We start from the raw sequence: 22114 nt of genomic DNA on the forward strand, positions 1-22114 counted from the left end.
ATAAAGATTAAACTAATTTATTTGTTATTTATTGGCTCACTAGCTTCACATTTTTATAAGCTGAGATGCCTTTTCTTAATACATCATCTAGTCAATGTGTTTTTGTAAAAGTGGAAAACTACTGTTTTTTTGGAAATGTTGTTCTTATAATGATGTATTGTAGAACCAAACATTTATAAATAAAATATACATTAATCAGGCTTAAATATAATTATTAAATCTTTCATAAAATTTTTCTTGATGAAAAAATTATCTAGAACAAGAAATATCTTTTTTGAGTTACCTTCTAATATGAAAAGTAGTGATGTAACGAATAGTATATTTGGCCTCAGCCGAATATTCGGCTAGGAGCGTGGCCGAATGGCCAAATATTCGGCCAAACTATTCGGTTTGATTAATGCACGTATGAAAATTGGCATGCAAACCGCATTATGGCAAGGATCGCACACCCTGCTCTCTATAGGCCCGCTGTCACTACGATTTTTTCTTCCGGTATGTCTAAATTACTTTAATTAATTAATTAATTAAATTATAATTATTAAAGTTAATATGAGATGGAGCCTAACATCTCCTCTAGTGCTTAATTGGTTTATAATTTATGTAATAGCCATAAATAGCCCGATATGATTTGGCAGTTGTTGGTATTTAGATGTAAGTTATAACTTATAAGTTATTTTATTTGCAATTGATCTTTTTAACTCTTTAATTAAATACTAAAATTTTCGTTTTTACTACGTATTTGTAGACTGAATAGTACCCTAAGGATATACTTTAGTGGAAACATATGGTCTAGTTTCTCCCCAGTTGTGGAACAGTTCAAATATATTATTGGGGGGTTTCTATTTGTGAAGTTTTGTGATATTTTGTTGCTACTGTTTTTGTCAATATTTTTAAAATTAACATGATTTCAAATGTTATCTTTGTATATAATGAGAAATGCTCATTCTTTGCTTTATATATAAAATAAATTATATATTAGTTACTCATCTTCTAGAAATAGATAAATAATTCTTTCATTAAATATGATAAGTTTCAATAAAACATTTTGTAAATCATTTTAAAATATCGTCAAAAATATTAAAATATATGCGAATACAAACATAACATAATTAACTAAACAATAACATTAATGCCTAATACATTCTAACCTACACACCATCAATGCCGTAAGATATAGGCTAGATAAAGGGAATATTATTATTTAATTACAAAATAATTTAATACTAGAGTTAGATGCTATTTCTTATTAACTTTAATAATTATAGTTTAATAAAAGTTACCAAAATGATTAATTTACTGTGTTTTTGTTATTTCATACTCCTGTTTTTAGGTATTCGGTATTCAGCCAAATAGTGAAAAATAGGCCAAATAGGCCGAATACCGGGTAGTAACCGAATATTTGTTACATCACTAATGAAAAGCTTAATTGTATTTAATAAATCTAATAGTTAATTTTTTGTTAATAATAATTCAAATTATAAATTAGTTTTCCTTTTACACATTAATTTTATAAATATATAATAGAGAGGTTGTGGCCAAAGTTTTCAACACGAAAACATGTAAGTCAAATGTTCAGTGCCACAGTAAGCCTAGAAGTTTGACAATGGCATTTGGAACGTCGAGCATGATTCCACTGATGTTCCAAATGCCATTGTCAAACTTCTAGGCTTACAGGAAGGTGACGCTGAAAGTCCGACATACACGTTTTCGTGTTTAAAACATCAACCGCAAGCTCTCTATTATTAGTTTTTGGATTTTGTATTATTTGAAAGTTATTATTTTGTGTTACGAATAATTTATTTTTATACATATATTTTAAAATGTGTGATATAATTAATTATAAAATATCCTATTTTATCAAATCATTATCATTTCATGTTTTTTTATCCATTTCATGTTTTTCAGTTTATAGTTATTAAGATTTCAGTTAAGAGATATTCATTCTTTTACTATAATTATGCTTAAATCTGACTTTTGAATAGTACTAAAAAAACAATTGGTATAGAATTCTAATAATATACAGTATTATACCAATTGTTGATTTCTCATTATTTTTAAAGGAATTTCCAATGAATAAATATAATAGAAAAAATACCATAATCAATAAGTATTACAAAATAAAAATAAAAATTTAACAATTTTACCCATTTATAACAAATTTGTAGTCAGTATTTATTTAAAAAAATATCATTATTTTAAAGAATTAAAGTAAATATTTTTTCATTCATGTATCTTTATAAAAAGAAGAAATTAGTTCCTCAGTCCAAGTCAATATCACATTTTTGCTTTCTAACATATGTAATTTAATAACATCAATCATTATCAATGTCTGTTTGTTTATTATTTTCCATGTATCTTCTAATATATGAAAAACGTCATCATAACTTTCTACTTTATTTCCAATATACACATGGTACCCAATTATTGCACCAACTGCAGCCAATGGTATGAGAATCAGTGTCATAAGACAAGATATCCAAGAACCTGAAAATTTTAAAATTATTTAATGGTATAAAAAGATTTACTAGTTTTTTAAATTACAGTTTAATGATAGAATTATAACTACAATTCTACTTTAATATTTAGTAATAAACAATTAAAAATCTTGAAATATTATAAATATTAACTTAAAATCTAATAATTTAGATAAACACATACAATTTTTTTTCAAGAATAATAATTGAAAATTGTTATGTTTTAAACAAAATCAAAAATTAAAACTGTATCATTAAGAATAATAAATTTGCAGAGAGAAGAAATACCAAAATTAATACTTAAATACTTTGAAATTAAAGTTTTATGTAAAATTAAAACAAAACTGAAACTAATGAAAGCAAATAAAGATAGTCTGTAGATGTTAATTTAATGGTAAGCAAATACAAAAATACTAATAAGTATTGCAAGGACTTTTGAGTATGTGTGATGTTTATTAATTTTTATTTTTACATTTATATATATATCATTAAAATTAACACCTACAAATAGTGTTTATTTGTCATTTTATTTAATTTATAAAAACCTAGTGTATGTTATCACTATTATGTTACTAATGAAAAAACAATAAAAAATGACAAGAGTTAAATAAATATAAAACATCTAATTTTTAACAGGAAAACTGTCATATCACAATTGAATTACATATCCTGTAATAGAAATAAAGTTTAGATAAGAGTTGGTTATAATTCTTAAAACAAAAATAACTATCATAATTTAATATAATACATTGATGATAAAATTAGTGATGATGATGTATGATGCTAAACTGTTAAATATGAGATGAAATTTTGTCTTTAATATAATTTTTATATTCCAATTTTAAACACATTCTCTTATTTTGTTCCTCTCAGAAAAAAAGCTATAATGTGTTCATCTAAAAATTTTATGAATTAAATTGTTGCAATGTGTTTTGAACCAGGAAAAATACAAGTTTTGTTCAAATTTTAAAAAATATCATCAATTTTGTAAAAATGTTATCAAAACTTATTACAAATTCTAGTAAAATTCAATATTTTCTTCTTATAAAATTTTAAATTTCATTTCTGATAATTTAATATATTGTGTTTTGACTTTTTAATAGTGTATACTTTTATAAATAAACTATTACCAGAAAATTATTATATGGCAGTTTTATCTCAAATAGTTTACTCTCAATATAAATCAAATATACTTATCATAAAAGATAATCAACTCTGACTCTTTTGTAAGGAAAGTAAATTTGATATTACTTTTATGGAGTGCTTCTATATGATTACTCTTCACATAAATATTTTAAATAAATTATTTTTAAATTTTAAAAGTTAGTGTTTCATGTCAAGCTACTCATATTTATACATTCATTGAAAACAATTATGCCCCAAAAAGGAGACAGTAAAATCAAATGAAATTAGCCCTTTCAAAACCTTTTTATTTCCAGTAAAATATAATATTTACTTGCACGAACGAACATTTTCGTATCTCTATCGAGATCTGCTTCAGGTTCGATAATATTCTACCAATGGAATGCCCAGAGTTCAAAAATTAACTGCCAATTAATTTGGCTATTTATGTTCTACTCCATTATATACATTCACTGTCTGCATACTACTATTTTATCCCAAAATTCTATGAGCAAAATTGACATCTTATTCATAGAATTTTGGGATAAAATATTAGTATGCAGACAGTGAATGTATATAATGGAGTAGAAAATAAATAGCCAAATTAATTTGCACCAAATAATTTGAATGCTTGAATTAATTGGCAGTTAATTTTTGAACTCTGGGCATTCCATTGGTAGAATATTATTGAACCTGAAGCAGATCTCGATAGAGATACGAAAATGTTCGTTTGTGCAAGTAAATATTATATTTTACTGGAAATAAAAAGGTTTTGAAAGGGCTAGTTATAAATTCCAGTACTTAAATGTGAAATTTTGATCAAATGAAACTTTATTACTGCAAACATAATGATGATGGTAATAAGTGACCATAATATCAGAGCAAAGGAACAATTTTTTGTGGAACATCCATACAATTTAAAGGAATTTTTAGTATCTTGTTGAACCTCATCTTGTCTGGATGTATGTGATGACACAGTCGGACATGGAAGCATAAAGGTACCATATACTCTCCTGTGATGAATTTGTCCACAGAGATTGCACATTCCTCACATTTGTAGACAACCAAAACTGGTAACCCATCTGGTCTCACAAATGCTCAAACAACAAATCTGAAGATCAAATAGTCCAAGCAAGTGTGACAACAGGACAGACATTCCTGCAAAACCCTAGCTGTGTAGCCATATAAATTCTTACTAAAAAATGACTGTTTGCAGCCCTACCACAAAGGGCAAGGCATAAAGATGCAGAATTTCCTGAAGAACTTTGACAGCACAGCAATAATGCTAGGCTGTTAAAGTCCTTTTTTACCACTATTGGTGATAATTGATTGTCATACTAAATGACTCTGCAAACCAGTATATTAGCAGTGAGGGCAGTATACCATTCAAAAGTAAAAATGAGATTAAGTCACTAGAGATTCTCCACATTTTACCATATGGTAGAATGTAGATTGTTTCCCATTCCCAAACAGAACCAAAATTTTTTGCTAAAGGCAACATGATACCAGTCTATAATGAGCATGCCTCTCTGTTAAGGCACCATTGCAAACAAAGCTAATGATGTTGGGGTGCTAACAGAAGGATTTGTAGCAGTTGTGCATATAAATTTGCTTCTGCTAGTTGTCTGCCAATAGTAAAAAATACATGGTTTTGTATTAAGGCTTCTGACTGTCTTTGAATTGTGGACCAGACGTGACAGCACTAGATGGTGAACCAGAAAAGACAATCATCTGATCATATTTCTTGATGGTCTGCCTGGCATGTCCAGAGTCTGCTCATCGTATGTGCACAATCACATATATAGCCACTGCACCAGCACTATTTCAGTCAACACCTGATGCCCAGATGTGGGAAATTTGGCAAAACAGCAATCCTGCTTCACTCAGTCAAATGATGTGGTCTTTCTTAAATTCCATCAGCTGTCTGTATTGACTGACTTTGTTCAGATGTGCCTGGCATTCAAAGCCTTCCAAATAACAAATACTACAATGAAAATTCTGAAAATATTTTATAGAATACTGGGATAGCAATTTTAGGACATTCTGGTGATATTATATGGCATGTAATCAGATTACAACTGTAACAAGCTATCATTTATTGTGACATCATCATAATGCCAGGTTGCAATTTTTAATCATATTTTTTATTTTTTTAATTTAAAATATATTCTATCCACCTCAAATTAGTAGTGACTTGCTCCTGTACATCATACTCTTTCTTTAAAAATAAAGTTGTGCCAGTCATCTATGTAACATCTTTCAGGGGAAAATTTTTGAATTGAAATAATGTGACTTCTGATTACATAGTTAATCAGGGCATCCTGCTTCTAATCTTTCCATATTTGATCTTTCATGTATCTAACTCCATTCTCAAGGTTAAGAAAGGGGTGATGGACAGATGCACAACAGTGAAAATTTATAGGTCTACAATATTTTTCAAATTGCAACCCAATCATTTGCATATCTGTCAAAGACAAAGCTACATGCCAAATTTTGCAGTACCATATTTTACGGACTATAAGACGCACTTTTTTCTTCGAAAAATTGCCTCCAAAATTTAGGTGCGTCTTATCGTCCGTAGCGTCTTAAGCAATTTTAAAAAAAAAATACCTATAAAATTTAAGGTGCGTCTTATAGTCTGTAGCGCCTTATAGTCCGTAAAATACGGTAATTAAACAATTTTATCTGGGTGCATAACTTTTTGATATAAATGAAAACACACATCCACAGGTTTTACAATAAATATCTGATAGTAATGGAAACTATTCATAGTTTAAAAATTCTCTTGAATTTCTCTTAAATTACAGCATTTAAACTTCATAGTAATTTAAATAAGAGAATTTGAACAACAACTTATTATTGTAATAATCATTATATTTATTGCTACTAGGGATTGCAATCCAGCAGTGTTTTGAATCCAGCTGGATTTTTGCTGGATTGAAATCATTCCAGCTGGATCCAGCGCGGATGTATTTTTGGTGCAATAAAGTGTTATCTATCTATCTATCCTGCAATTTATGTTTTTTAATGAAATAAAACATTTAAAAAAATACTTTAAAAGCTTTTATTATTTAGACTGGTCACTATAAATCAGTAAAACTTCTTACACATTTAGGTAGTAAAATTAACTTTGGTTCGGTTTAACACTTGAGATAGAGATAATTAACTTTAAATGTTTAGTTAGATTATAATTATAATGTAATCTTTAAGTTAAATAATAGCAAAGGTAATTCTACTAATTAATTAATATTAATATATTATAATAATGTAAGGACGGATAATCAGTGGCTAAGTGGCTATCAGTCTTACCAGTTTTCATATATATAGGCTCTACATATTAGTCTGTAGTTATTTATAGGTATGTAAAACTATGTACTGGAAGTAGAATAAGTTAAATAAACTACACCTTTATCAATCCAGCAAAATTTAATAAAATAATAACGTTTTCAATCGTTTTTAACGATCTTCCTCGTTACAAAAAAAATACAACATTAACTATAGAACATAAAATGTGTTCGGAATAAATATGAAAATTAATGGAAAACGCCCAAACGGACAAAATATAGATAAATAAACAAAATAAATAGCGGAAAAAATATATACAGGGTGTTTTTTTTTAACTGACGGTACTCAGAAACATCTGTAGAGCAATCTAGCAGCCGGACTGTCACCAAATTTGGGAGAGTGACTAAGAACGACATGAAAAAGAGATTCCGCGAAGAAAAAAGTAGTACCTAAATTCGCCGGTAGAGGAGGATTTGGCGCTGTTGTAGCGAAAAAGCTACCAGCACTTCACTGAAGAAAGGGTCATCAGTCGCTTTTTTCCACTTGCATGGCCGCCTCGCTCTCTGGATCTAACCCCATGTTACTTTTTCCTGTGGGGTTACTTAAAGTCCAAGGTCTATCTTAGTAGTATCCCAAACTTGATGACTTTGAAGGACAACATTTCTCGAACTGTGATGAACATTCCTGCGGATGGCCATGTTACGTTCGGCCATAGAGAACACGGTGTTCAGTGTGCAATGAGTTGTCCAGCAGGACGGTGATCACATTGAAGAAGGGAGAAGGTTATTTGCTGATTAATTAAACTTTCGTTATTACACTGAAACCTCTGTCTCACAGATGTCTCTGAGTACCGTCAGTTAAAAAAAAACACCTTGTATATAAGATCCAATGAAACCAGCATTGTCCGTTAATAACATTAATTAATGTAAAAGGATCTCCACATGGTAGACAATGAGTCTGCATCTCTATGGTTTATACAACCAGTTGTCATGTGCGCCTTGCAGATTTCCAATCTCTCAAGATGTTTGACCGTTTGCCTATTCGTCGTCGTTTTTATAATTGCCGCTTGATCCCATTGGACGTTAACATCCTTCTGTCTTGCGTATGATGCCAGTGCAGTGTTGTCAAGATTCTTACTGATTGTATATTTGTGCTCTTGAGCCTTTGTTTTAAACTGCGCATCGTTGCACCCACATAAACAAGCTTGGAATTGAAACGTTGGTTGTGTAAAGGCACCAATATATACCCGTTGTTGAATTCTGATCCTCTTTCTTTTTATCGTTTCTTAAAAGTTTGAAAACAGTGGGATTACGTCGGTATACAATACGAAAATTATTAGACCTGGCAGTACATCTATGTATCTTGTTTAAAAATGGGATGTAATTAAGCACTATTCTTTTTATATTTATTCCAAACACATTTTATGTTCTATAGTTAAAGTTGTATTTTTTTTGTAACTGAGGAAGATCGTTAAAAGCGATTGAATACGTTATTATTTTATTAAATTTTGCTGGATTGATTAAGGTATAGTTTATTTATGAGTAATTTAATTATTAGTGTTAGTAAAGTAGTGAGTAAGTAATTAGTAGCAGTCTAGTAGATAGCAAAGCGGCAACGCGACGACGTAGACTTTTTCGCAATTATTTAGAAAGTTAATTGAGTATTTGCGGATCCGCAGCGCTGGATCCAGCACCAAGTGCTGGATCCAGCAGGCCGAAGAATGCGCTGCATCCAGCTGGATTGCTGGATGAGGGATCCAGCAATTGCAATCCCTAATTGCTACAAAACTAACTTATCTATTATGATTTTAAACAACCATGTATACATTTTTACCTGATTTCTTATTTGCTTGTTGATTATATATAATACCATTTAATTCTGCATCTGTTAAAAATAAGATATCATTAAAAATTTACATTTTTATTTCTAATTTTAATTATACATACACACATATATATAAATACTTAAACAAAATTACAAAGAGATTCAATTAAAATGGAATAGTAAAAGGAGAAACTTGGATACAGTACAACCATTAATAAAATTGTTAACAAAAAATACATGTTTTGTAATTATAAATTCATAAAACTTGTAGAAAATCATTTTTTATTTAATATTTTTAGGAAAATGTTTTATCATCAGTATTAAAAAAATGTAACAAAAATAAAATTTACAATTATCATCATTGACTATCAAATAATACCTAAAAAAATAAGAAAATACTATATTAATGCAAACTTCCATAAAATCTTGTACATTATAATCGTGTATATTTAAACAATGTTATTTTAGAAAGATAGTATGCACGTATTATTGTACATTCTCATTTATAATTTTCTATCACATTATTTGGTATTTTAATTTCCTATAAGTTTATGCTTTGTATTATTCTGGTTGCAAGGTAAATGTGGGGTACTTAAGCGTAACAGAATATATTTCAAAAATTCAAAATGCTTGTTCGTTTTTTGATTTGTACTAAGTGTTCAATTTTTACAGTTGCTTTAACCGTTTGTTTTTATTTCGTTTTGGTTTTTCTTGAGGAAGGTCATTTAACATGACCAAAAACGTTTGGAAGTAATAAAAATTGGGCTACATGTTCGTAAGGTGTAGTAGTAAGTTGTTTATTTGTAAATATTATGCAGTCTTGAAAGAATTACTTGTACATTATAAAAATGAACTAAAATTGTGTTTGCAAAGTGTAAAGGGAATTCAGTTTACAATTCAAACAATAAAATTCTGATTTAAAAAGGTTTATAAAAATTAAAACCTAAACTTTTGTGAAATATAGGATAATTTATGATCAAATGTTTTATTTTTTCCATTTTTGTCTCTTCCTGCCCTATGGACACTAAGAGAAATTTTTCCATATCCATCGTGGTTCACCAGACCCACAATGGAGCAGCTGAATGGTAAAGAATTGAATCCAACATATCTAGGACAGACTGCCCATAAAAGTCCAGAAGAGTTGTTCACCCAGATTTGATCCCAGGTTCCCATAGTAGTAAGCTGACACCTTAAATGTCTTGGACATTTAGCCTCTATTTCCTGTTTAATGTAAGTACAATGTTTATTGCAATTTTTATTTGTTTTAGATATATTTCTGTTTCTGAAAGTATTCAAATGATATATAATGTTTTTGAAAGATTATTATAAATTAAAAATCTTGTTTTTTCTTTCTGATTCAGCAAATTAAGAAAATGAACTTTTCCAAATACAGTAGAGCATCGATTATCCGACCAACAGTTAACTGACTTATCGGTTAACCAACTGCATTCCAGTCGGCAAATTCAAATGTCCACTAGTGATGTGGCGCTACAATATTTGGTTATGTCTTGGCTACTTTAATATTATTTTTGTTAAATTTTTGCATGCTTTAGCTGGCAGCACTGGCTCGACCATGAAAGGGAGGCTAGTATTTAAACCAGGCCTAATACACTATACTAATAATGTATTTTTTCATACTTTTCGGTTATCGGACTTTTCAGTTATCCAACCAACCCCAGTCCCCAATTAAGTCAGATAATCGATGCTCTACTGTAATGCTTTAATGTGTCAATATTTTAAATATATTACCTAGATGTCAAAATTACAAAATTATGCATCTTGATAAATGAAAACATTCATATATATATTCAATATATAAAAAGTTCAATGTTTAAAATTGAAAAAATTAACTTAATGCATCCATTGTATAAAGTTCAATGAAAATCTATAGTCTTTCAATTTTTTTCAAATAGTTAAATATGGCTGCTACTACTACAGTACAGAGTTGTTAATCCGAACCCCAGTAATCCGAATCACCAGTTATCCAAACAATTTTCAGTCGAACTGTGTCGTGCTGAATCGAACGTTTTTGATACTAGATTTACTTCTAAAGTATAATTTTTATGTTTTTATATTCTTCAATATAATTATTTTGTTTGTACAAAGAAAATAATTATACAAAATAAAGAAATAATTAGTACAAAATAAAGAAATAATTTTTAACAATACAATAGCCTCGATTATTATTATAAAAATTTTCGTTAGGCTTAAAATTGACGAAAATTCAACACGAAGCAACACGCAACGGAGAAAAATTCAACACAAAGCGACACGCAACGGAGAAAAATTTGGACATCGGACAGATTAATATATTTTTTCGTACATAATCGGTTATCCAAACAAATCACTAATCCGAACAACCCCAGTTCCCAACTGATTCGGATTAACGACTCTCTAACTTACTACTAATAATAATAATTAAATATAGAAATACTAACCTTCTTTTTCTGAAGTATCTTCTTTTTCATTGTTTTGCTCTTTTTCTTGTTGCTGTTGTCTTAATCTTTGCTCTCTTAATTCTGCCTTTCTTTTTTCTCTTTCTGCTTTTTTTATTTTTCGTGCTTCTTCTAATGCTCTTTGTTCTTCTGCTTTCAATGCAGCTTCTCTCTCTAAAAAATATTAAAAGCTAAAGAAATTTTAATTGAAATAATACTATTATTTTTTCTTCATACTCTTAAATATTATAATTAATTATTATTGATATTATTATTATAGAAATTAAAATCTGTCTAATGTAAATCAATCATCACATAATAAATTATTACCACTGCTACTACTACATGGTGTCTGAGCTTTGACTGGTTCTCTCTCACATTCCCCTTTTTATGCCTGTCATTTCAACATCCTTTTTTAATATCATCTTCCCACTCATGAACAATATATCATCTGCCTCCTAGCCACTATTATTATTATTATTTTTTCTGTTTAACATATCCATTACTACCAGCATAAACTGCATGTTCTGCAGATGTTAATCTGTTACATAATTCTATTTTTTCCTAATATTTTCAGTATTTCTGAGTTTTAAAAAGTTTTTAATCTGTGGTAATATCATCCCTCTTTGAGGAAATACCTTTCTCAGAATTTTATTTTCAAAGCTTTTGTTTCCAAGTATTTGGAGAGAGGTCATATTTCACATCTGTACATTGGAATCAACAGTATTATTATTCTGTATATTTTAATTTTAAGATTGTTAAATATTGTTTTGAAGCTAGTATCTTATATAATGCAGAGTACTTGGCTCTGCTACTACACAGCCACAAATGAATTTCTTCAGTAACTATTATATTCATTTAGAATGCTTTTCAGTTGTTTAAAACTGGTAACTATGTCATAGATTTGATCCTAATCTATCATATCATATAATTTAGTTCAAATGATGCCACGAAACTAATTTTCTACATAATTTCAGATATTTAATTTTATTTTCATTTATTTTTAGTCAAATTTTTCTTAGCTTCTTTTTCCATGATTACTAGACTTATGCTAAGAATGTGGATGTTTTCACTTATTAAACAAATATATCAATATGCATTACTGATTTGCATTGCCTGCATTATAATTAATGCAATCCACTTAAAAGGGAACATCCAAGCTTTGAAATCCTGAATTTTGCTGAAACTCCAGTAAATTTTGTACATCCCTCCACTAATGTCTAACAACATAACTCATACCAATGAGTAATAGTTTATAAGAAATCACTGTATAAACTCTTCCTGCATTATATCAAGTTCTATAGATAAATTATAATGAGTATGCATGGATGAATGATTAAGTTACCAGATTGAAAAGCTTAATGTCTCTAGTCTGTCCTACTTTTCTACAATTTTTTTCTGAAAAGTGCCATCTTTTAAATTATTATAAAATATGTTTGGCCAAAATAATATTTTAATTATAAGAATAATATTTTGTAATTATTAAAATCATTTGCATAATTTTAAACCAACAACTGTAGAAAAAGAATAGATTTACTATTCACAGTTGTTGGTTTAAAAATATGCAAATGATTTAAATCATCATTGGATATCATTGAATAAATATGCAAATTTCATTTTCAGTTGGACTTTTTGAAGAAATTTTAAGAATGAATGAAAATTATATTATAAAAAAATTAATTAATTGTGACAGTGTTAGTTTACAGTATATTGTTTATTGCAAGTTGTTGATTTATTTGCTAATGTGGTGAAATTTGTGCTATGTAACAGAAACTCTGAGAACTGAATTACAAATATGATTCTTTTTTATTGTATTTTATTTAAAAAATATTAAAACTGACAAAAAGGAAAAAAAATTGAAAAGTTTGTTTTTATATAAAAATATGTTCTGAACAATAAAAAATATTAAAACTGACAATAGTTTATTTTGAATATCATTTGAATGTATACAATAAAATGATCATAACTAGAATAATAAAATTCTTAATATATAAAGTTTTCAGAACAAATTGTTTTATTTAGTTTATACTGCTATTTTTCCACATCCAATTATTCATTTAAAAAACATTAATTTTCTCTAACTAAAAATAATTTATAAATTATTTTTTCATATTAAATTGTTAAAAATATAAAGACAAATGTATTTTAATTTATTTTTTCCAAATATTACAGAGTAAATTCTTTTGAGAAGTTATAAATTTTATGTTATCATATATTAAATTCCAGTAAAAAATTTCTAATTTCAACAATAAAACATGAAAAACATTAGAAACAGCAAAACTATTCATATAAATTTCTTTGTCAGTTAAAGTTTATATAATGAAGTACAAAGTTCTTTGCACATCAACAGATAAAATAAAATTTGCAAATCATATATTAAATTAAAAAATATCAAATTTTTCATATCTTGATTATTATAAAGATTAATATGTATCTGCTTTTTAATGTTTTAACTTGTAATTTCATACCTCTTTGCTCTTTTAATTTTTTTTGTTTTTCTCTCTCAAGCTCAGATTCAATGGATTGCATATGGGCAACAACCTAATTAATAAAAATAAAAACTTTAAATTAGTAAATAATAATACTAATAATAATAAAATCTACTTACCTAAAGGTCAATTTCGGAATTTTAACATTCATTAATTAATAAAATAATAAATTTTTATTTAGGAAAGAAAATCATTTATTACAATAATAAGAACAGAGAACATAAATTCTGCAATTACTTTTGTAACTTTAACTATTTATATTTAAATGTAAATTTTTAATTAATGGAAAAGTATTAAACTGAAGTGTTCTAGATAAAGAACATTTTAAAACTACATTGCATTTTTAAAAGTTTTTCAATGTTTATAATCTTTCAATCACACTGTTAATGGATAAAGAAAGATGCAACGTATAAGAGTTTGGGTGAAGTAAAATAAAAAAAATACTAATTTTTCTCATAAAATTTAACTTTTTTAAATTTCGATACAGAGAAAAGTAATAATAAGATAAAATATCATTAAGAAAAAATTTATTTTTTCTTAAATATAAAGAGAATTTGATTAGCAATTGATTTAAGTTTAAATACTTTTGTGTTTGATTTAAAATTTAAAAATTAATAATATGTATAATACTTTATATAATTTGAAAAATGTTAAATTAAATTTACTTCTAAATCTTAATAACCTGTTTAGATTTTAAAAACTGGTAACAACATTGTACTGATATTGAATTATAAACTTTTCTTCATTTTCTAATAATTTCTAACAATAAATTGTAATTTTATATTATTGATGAAAGGAAAATGACTCCTCATTAATTTCAGATTTAAAGAAAGAAGCACTCATCTTGAGATTATTATTCATTAAATTTTATTAGTAATTAAATTATTTTAATGTCTATATTATCAAAAAAAAACATGGCAATAATTGGTTTAAATTATTACATAAAAACTAAATTACATAGCAAATCAATAATTACTAATAGAACAGTCATAAAATAATGTATTTTTTATGCTATCTTAAACAATGAAAAAATAATCATAATAATAGTAACAAATCAGTTTTTGAACTTATAAATCCTATCACTAAATTTTATAAAAGTTATCAGATTTCTTATATCCATTAGTGAGAATATTTTTTAAATCCTTAATGCTAGTTAATTTTTATTTCAGATAACAAATTATTTGAAAATTTCACATTATGTATATGTCTAATAGCTGGCTGATATCAAGGAGTAAGAAAATTCTGTTCCATATGTAAAATGTAGGTCAAATAATGACACTTAAAACACTTTTATTTAATAAAAAAAAATATATGAAGATTTATTGGCTATATAAATAATAATTATTAACATTCAGTGTTCATCTGAGATTTATATACATACGAATAAAATGATTCATCAATATCCAAAATCTATAGATAATAAATGTTAAATCATTATCCCAAATCTTATCTAATTTTATGTTTCATACAAATTGTGTAAAGATATATCAAAGTATCAGCTTAAGTATAATGCTTTATTTTATTTATAACTCCATTAAATATAATGAAATTTGTATTTAGTAGATAATAGAGAATAAATCTGAAAGCCGAGCTGCTCGAGAAATTATTTTTTTGTTGATGGAAGTAGTGGCTTATGTAAGCCACTACTTCCATCAACAAAAGTATGAGGTAGTCCTATGGTACAGTAGGAGACATGATGCTAATTAAAAATAATTATTCAGTGTTATTAAACATCCTATAAATACTTTAAAGTAGTTTAATTTGTTTATTTACCTTCGCTAGTAACATTTGTTGTTGTTAAATGTGTTCTGTCATTTTTCAACAATATCCCATGAGTCAGTGTGTGATGTAAACGTGTGGCGCAACAAGTTTTACTTGGAGTTCAAATGTTAAACATGTACTTCTGCTTGCCATACAAGTTTAACGTTTGAACTTCGGCTGCAACCTCTCTAATTTATATAAATTATTCAATATTAACTTATGATCAAAACATATTAAGATATTTTATGTAATTGGTTGATGTTTGATGATAATGTTTGATAAAAAACAAGCCTTTAAAATATGAATTCAAATCATTAATTATGAATAAAATTCTTTTATTTAAAAACAAAACATATTTGCTTTTATTTATATTGATTTCAAGTTTGTTGACGTTAAATAGATAGTGAAAATAATTAATGTATAACATAGATTTGATTCCAATTTTTCATGTTCTTGTTAGGATAATTTAACATTTTATCATCCACATACATAATGAAATTTTTGAAAATGGCTATAAATATTAATATGTTGTTATAGGATGACCATACTTCCTGATTTGTCCAGGACACACCTTGATTTCTCCTATTTTTAACTCTCAAAAATAGAATAAAATTTCAAATAAAACAAATCTGTGTGTCTTCTAATGTAATACAAGCAATTTACAGGTCAATATATAAATAATTTTTTTAAAATAATCTACATTTAGCCATATTTAAAAGACTCATTTTTCACTCTCTTTAAAAACTGTCATGGTTTGGGCAATAAACAATTCAGTCACCCTTAAGTTAACATTAAAAAACAACAATGACCTCAAATACCAAGCTTTGTGAATGCTTCTGATATGTAGAGGAAAAAAAATACAGACGTATCCTGTATTCTCATTCAACATTTTCTATTTTTCGAGTGGCCCATCAACCATCTCAAATCACTGTTATTTCATTGTATAAAAAAGTAATTTATTTTAAACAAAGAACTTATTTAGTACAAAAATTTGATCAATAAACTACTAACCTTTTTTGCACATTGTTGACATTGTGTCTGATCAAGACAATCACCTGCTATTGTCTTCAATGGAGCTTCTAATGGATTATTTTTCAGATCCAACCATCGAAGATTTTTCAATCGGCAGAAACTAATGGGAAGTGCTGTCAATTTATTACCATACAAATCCAAATATTGAAGATTTGTTAAATTTCCAAAGTTATGAGGAAGTTCTGTCAATTCATTTTTACTCAAATCCAATTTAATGATATGTGTCAAGGTAGAAAAGTTGGACTAAACAAAAATATTAGAATATTTATGAAAAATTTATACATAGATAAGATGCACAAAATTATGATTAATTACTTAATGTTAATTAATTTAGGTGGAAAGATGAAAAAAACATAGTAAAACAAATTGTAATAAACTTGAAGCAAATTATTATGTTGATTCATTAAATATTCAATATTTTAAAATAGAAATAAGCATATAGCAAACATATTCATTAATTCTGAATACAATTCATTCATTTTCACATTAGTTTTTAACTTCAAATGTTTTCAAGTTCTTTATAAAGTTGCTGGTATATTTTTATTTTCTGATTTCTTTTTTACAGATAACACTGCTAACATGTTTAGACTTTAATTTGTCTATTTCTTTGAGGGTAAGTATATTTTAAATTTGAATTTCCAATCCCAAAGCCAATATAGTACACTTGAAATCCTCTAGAAAAAAACATTTTAATTTGTCACCTTAAAGAATTCTTTATGAATTACATTCTGCATAAAATTAGTTGCCTGTAGACTTAATCAACAACTTGTAATCAACATGAATCTTCATTGTATAAGTTGTTTGCTATGAAAAATAATCATATATTCTGTTATTATTTCATGTTGATGATATCTAACATCTGTTTGGAATGCTAAAATTGGAATTCATGATTTATTGTTTATATTAATTGCACTATTCTTAAGCTTATGATATGTATATAAAAATAAAATTCAATAAATTCTGTTTAAGTATATTTTATTTATTGTTCAAAGACAATTTTGAATATCGCTGTATATAAATTAAAGAAAAAATATTTCATAAATTTTATTAATTAATGATGAAAAAATGATTTTAAATGAGTAAATACATTTGTAATTTAAATATATTTATTATTTTTTAAAAATCTGTAATAAGATATTAATGTTCCTATAAATCATTCTATAGTTTAAGTTGTCATGACAAAACAAATCTACTTACCGGTAATGATTTAATGCGATTACGTGACAAATCCACATGAGTTGCTTTTGGTATAGCTAACTAGACATTAAAAAATATATACTAATTAATTCCTCTTATTAAAATTTTCAAGTTTCAAAAGTTTATAATTTATCATATATAATATTATATTTTAAAATGTTTGATGAAAGTTATTTATATTTATTAATAAAAAAATATTTTATTAAAAAAATTACAATAAAAAGTTTATTGTGTCTGAATAATTATCAAAAATTTTTATTCTGATGCCTTCAACAAGACTATTTTCTTTTGTTTTTTTTTAAACCCTGACAAATAAGTACAATACAAGTAATTAAACACAAACACCAAACCTCATTTAAGGAATCTACAATACTTTTTACTTTCCAAAACATTTTCAGGATGCATTCCTCCCATCTTCAGCAGAATCAAATAAAACAATTTAAAGCAATGGCTACAACTACAAATTTTCGAAGTTCAGTTCTTTCGAACAATTAACCTCCAACTCTACATTTTCAATTTCATTGGTTTCTTTGGTTTTCCTAACTATGATTAGAGAAAAGAATGGTTGTTAATATTGATGATATGAATGTTCATAAAGCATAAGGAGATACGACAAAACAGTTGTGTTTAAGAAAAACAACAAGGTGGGAAATAAAGATCTGTTGAGGATAACTAACAGTTGAGAATGTATATAATAAGAATAGAGATAGGCAATGGAGGTGAGATGGATATAGGATGACTTTGAGGAACAAAGGAGAGGTTAAATAAACATAAAAGGGATTTATGTAAGGGTAAGATAAACACAAGCCTAGCACAAGAAGTATATGACAAGAAGGTAAGAGTAATTTGGGATAAGACAAAAATAATTTACAAAAAAAGACACTTTCATAAATATAAGGATGAAGGAACAAACATGTATTTATCTGTTAAGTATAGAGAATAATATTGTAAGAAGGATGCAGATATATTATTGGAAATTTGGAGAGCTGTGGTTAAGAAGAGGAAAGGTTAAGAGTTAAGGGATAGCTAGCTGTAAAATTAATAATGAGGAGGAGATAATATAGGAGTTGATGAGGATTGTAGGAAGTTAGTAATAAATGGTAGATGCAGATGTGGATAAAGTGAATAGTAATTGAGGACTGAATTTTATGTCACTGTAGAAAATCAAAGAAACAAAGTTGAAGGTTAAAAGGATTTGAAAGAACTGAATTTTGAAAATTTGTAGTTGTGGCTGTTAAACTGTATCATTTGACTATGTTGAAGAAGGGAAGAATAAAGCCAGATTGACTATAATGGTAAAACTCGGCTAATTAATTTCACAGATATTATGTAATATAGACTAAATATAGGCTTTTATACTGACTACCTTTAGTCCAAATTAAATGAAATTAATTAGTCAAGTTTATTAATTAGCCTAATAATCAGTCCGGCCTTATCATTTGTTTATTGCTCACTGGTGGCCAAATAGATAAAACCGCTGAATACTGGTAGTTGACCATTGGTTTATGTTTCACCAACAATGGTCACAAAGAGTTTTCTAGGTTTTCTTCACATGTCCAGCATCTTAATAGGGACCAATCCTCCATAGTTGTCCTCCTGGGAGGCATCTCTCCTTGGCAGATCACCCATATGTGGCATTGCCTTATACTGTCAAACCAAACCATTTGTTTATTAGAATAATTCAGGTTTGGTTGTCTACATATACATTTCTTCATTTTATATTTGGCTCATTTATTTTGCAAGTGTAAGCTTAAATGTTTAATATCTTTCATAAAAATGTATAAAATTAAAAAACTATGATGTGCATAATACAATTATATAAAAGCATACATTATTTTGTAAAATTTTAGTTCTATAGCATTTATTATTTGAGAATTTTGAATTGTAACTGATATGAATATTTATTTAATAACAATATTTTATTAATTATTATATAGGATGTATCACTTAAAGTTGTGGCACGACAATATGATAAGGTAGGCTACACTGTAAAGCTGGAGCCAGACCATCAAGAGGGGGAGAAGAGCTAGAAATTTTTCTCTGGACTGGCAAAAACAGCACACAGTGATCCCTTTTCCTCTAAATTAATGTTATATTTATTAACAAAAATAAAATCTTTAAGACTACTCTTTATTAATAAACATCTTACATATTTCAAAAGTAAAAAGCAAAAGGAGCACACTAAAGGAGAAAAGGGTCCCTTCTATCCCAAGCCTCATTCAAGCTCTCAAAAGTTCCTGGCTGGAGCAGTCAGAAAAGCTGGTAAGGTAACACAATGAAGAAATTCAAATGATAATCATACAAGGATGTTAATTTACATCATTACACAAATAAGAATTGATGCTAAAAGCATTACTAACAGCAGAGCTGCAGCGTATCCACAAGCACAACTTTGCATCATAGTTTTTGATACATCCTTCATCCGGAAGGACACATCAAAAACTCATTATGAGACCATTGTATCATTCCATATTCATTTAGAGTTACCAAGTAAAGATATTGGGGATACTATAGATTACCACCTATGGAATTTCGGGTCTTTGGATATATATCTGAACTCAGGAGACCAAGACGAGCTCAACGATACCCTACTTTTGGACCGGAGATGAAAAATAAAAAAGTTATCATACTTTTTTCCAGCGATCGCATGATGATAGGGAGTTGCGTCGCTCTCTCCACTAAGTCAGCCTCACTATCGTGATCGGGAGTCATGTCGCTTGTCGTTAAAATTGCCTTTAGTAGACGTTTCCCCCTTTTTTTACTTTGTTCAAGAACTACCGTGAATCAATAACTAGTGACATTTAGCACATGGCGACCTGCTGGTGGCTCCCTTCCGGGAGTTCAGTCGGGAGCACAAACAGTGGGAACAGTTGCCATAAGTAACATTAACCAAAATGGCAATCATGCAATGATCGGAAGTTACATCGCTCTCTCCGCTCTCGTATCGCGTGTTTAACCCTACTGGAGATGACCATAGTACGACGTCATAGTTTGCAGACTTTACCGCAAGATGGCAGTACTAGCAACTATGGTGCCGTCTTCATGAGAGCATTAAAAAAGTATGATAACTTTTTTATTTTTCGTCTCCAGTCCAAAAATAGGGTATCGTTGAACTCGTCTCGGTCCCGAGTTCAAATATATAATCAAAGTCTTGAAATTCCATAGGTGGTAATCTATAGTACACCCAAGATATTTTTACCCTTTTATGATTTATCATTCAGCTCCAGCATTACACTGTAGCCCAACTTACCATACTGTTCCATCACAATTTTAATCAATATATCTGTATTTAATTATAGAATTATATAAAGCAGTAATTCTCAAAGTTATCAACCTGGTGAAAGCTTATGGACCATGCATATTGAATATTGCAAGTATACAAGTAATATAATTCAAGTTATTAGATAATGTTTCCTTCAAAAGCAAGCAGGAATTAATTCATAAGGATTATATAAAGGAATAATGTAATTATCATATTTACATGTAATTAAATGAATTATTTTTCTCTACAAGAATTGAATATTTCTGGAAAATTACTTTAAAAAAATCTCATACCAATTCTTTAACTGGGACATCAGTCAATTCACTCAAACTCAAATCTAATTCATTGTCATTTAATTTATCTTTAAGACTCATATTGGGAATGATCTTTGCTGGACTGAACTTCTCTACAAATAATGGTTGCAATTATTATAAAATTAATCTTTTTTAAAAAAACGAAACGATAAGGATCGAAATGATGATCTGTACATCCAAGCGAAATTCACATAAAATCCCTCTAGCGGATGATTTTGATATAATACGTGGGTTAATTTAATACAAAACAAAATTTTTATTTATTTATTTATTTTTTTAATTTGATAAATAAAAATTTTAAATTTTCCTAATTATTTTTTATTATGTAATAAAACGATTGAATCCGACGCAACGGGTCGAAAAACATCCCGGGTATCTGTCCGGCCCGCCTCTCACCATCCGGTTACCCCATTTTGGGTCTGGCCGAACGGTCGATAAACTTGCTAAAACAAAGGCCGTCTTAGTGCTCACAGGGTGGAAGGAGTTAAAATTATTTTAAAATCTACACAATTGTTTAATTAATAGACATTTTTAAAAATTTGAAATACATTTGTTGTTCATTAAGGAATGTTTTCACTATAAAATATCTTTGCATGTAATAAATTAGGATACTATAAATACTGTTAAATTACATTTTCACTATTTTGCACATTCTTTGAACATACAGTACGTTAAAATTCATTAGGTTAAAGTTTTGTTTGCATTCTCTCTTTAAATTAGATGTTGAAAATTTGATCAAAATTCGATAACTACAGAAATTATTATCATCATTGAGCAGATGCCAGAAATCCATAGTATGGGAGGAGTGGCAGGAATGGAACACAATTATTATTAGGGAGGACTGTCTCACTCCTCCCTAATAATAATTTTCCTGATGGGACACTGCATAATAGGGAGGAGTGGGACAGTGTCTCACTCC

At 27.9% G+C, this 22114-nt stretch overlaps 1 protein-coding gene across 1 annotated transcript; it reads right to left on the minus strand.

The window, feature by feature from the left end:
* Window positions 1-1945: 1945 nt before the first annotated feature.
* Window positions 1946-21399, minus strand: LOC136976651 (leucine-rich repeat-containing protein 59-like). The gene is made up of 7 exons (XM_067271998.1): window positions 21175-21399; window positions 17620-17679; window positions 16402-16665; window positions 13609-13681; window positions 11144-11314; window positions 8715-8765; window positions 1946-2484 (listed from the first exon to the last, which is right to left on the minus strand). The coding sequence occupies exons 1-7, from the start codon at window positions 21253-21255 to the stop codon at window positions 2225-2227; spliced, it is 960 nt and encodes a 319-aa protein (XP_067128099.1). The 5' UTR covers window positions 21256-21399; the 3' UTR covers window positions 1946-2224.
* Between the last annotated feature and the right edge of the window lie 715 nt (window positions 21400-22114).

Source organism: Centruroides vittatus, unplaced genomic scaffold (assembly GCF_030686945.1).
Source record: "Centruroides vittatus isolate TY-2023 unplaced genomic scaffold, ASM3068694v2 contig_417, whole genome shotgun sequence".
NCBI classification, from domain to species: Eukaryota; Metazoa; Arthropoda; class Arachnida; order Scorpiones; family Buthidae; genus Centruroides; species Centruroides vittatus.

Bases quoted from the DNA above. Each gene is read 5' to 3' on its own strand.
- LOC136976651 (XM_067271998.1), bottom strand. From the start codon at position 21,255: ATGAGTCTTAAAGATAAATTAAATGACAATGAATTAGATTTGAGTTTG. The intron at 17,680-21,174 runs GTATGAGATTTT...TTTAATGTCTAG, and splicing joins ATGTCCCAGTTAAAGAATTG to TTAGCTATACCAAAAGCAAC. The intron at 13,682-16,401 runs GTTAGTAGTTTA...TTTATTAATTAG, and splicing joins GTCAACAATGTGCAAAAAAG to GTTGTTGCCCATATGCAATC.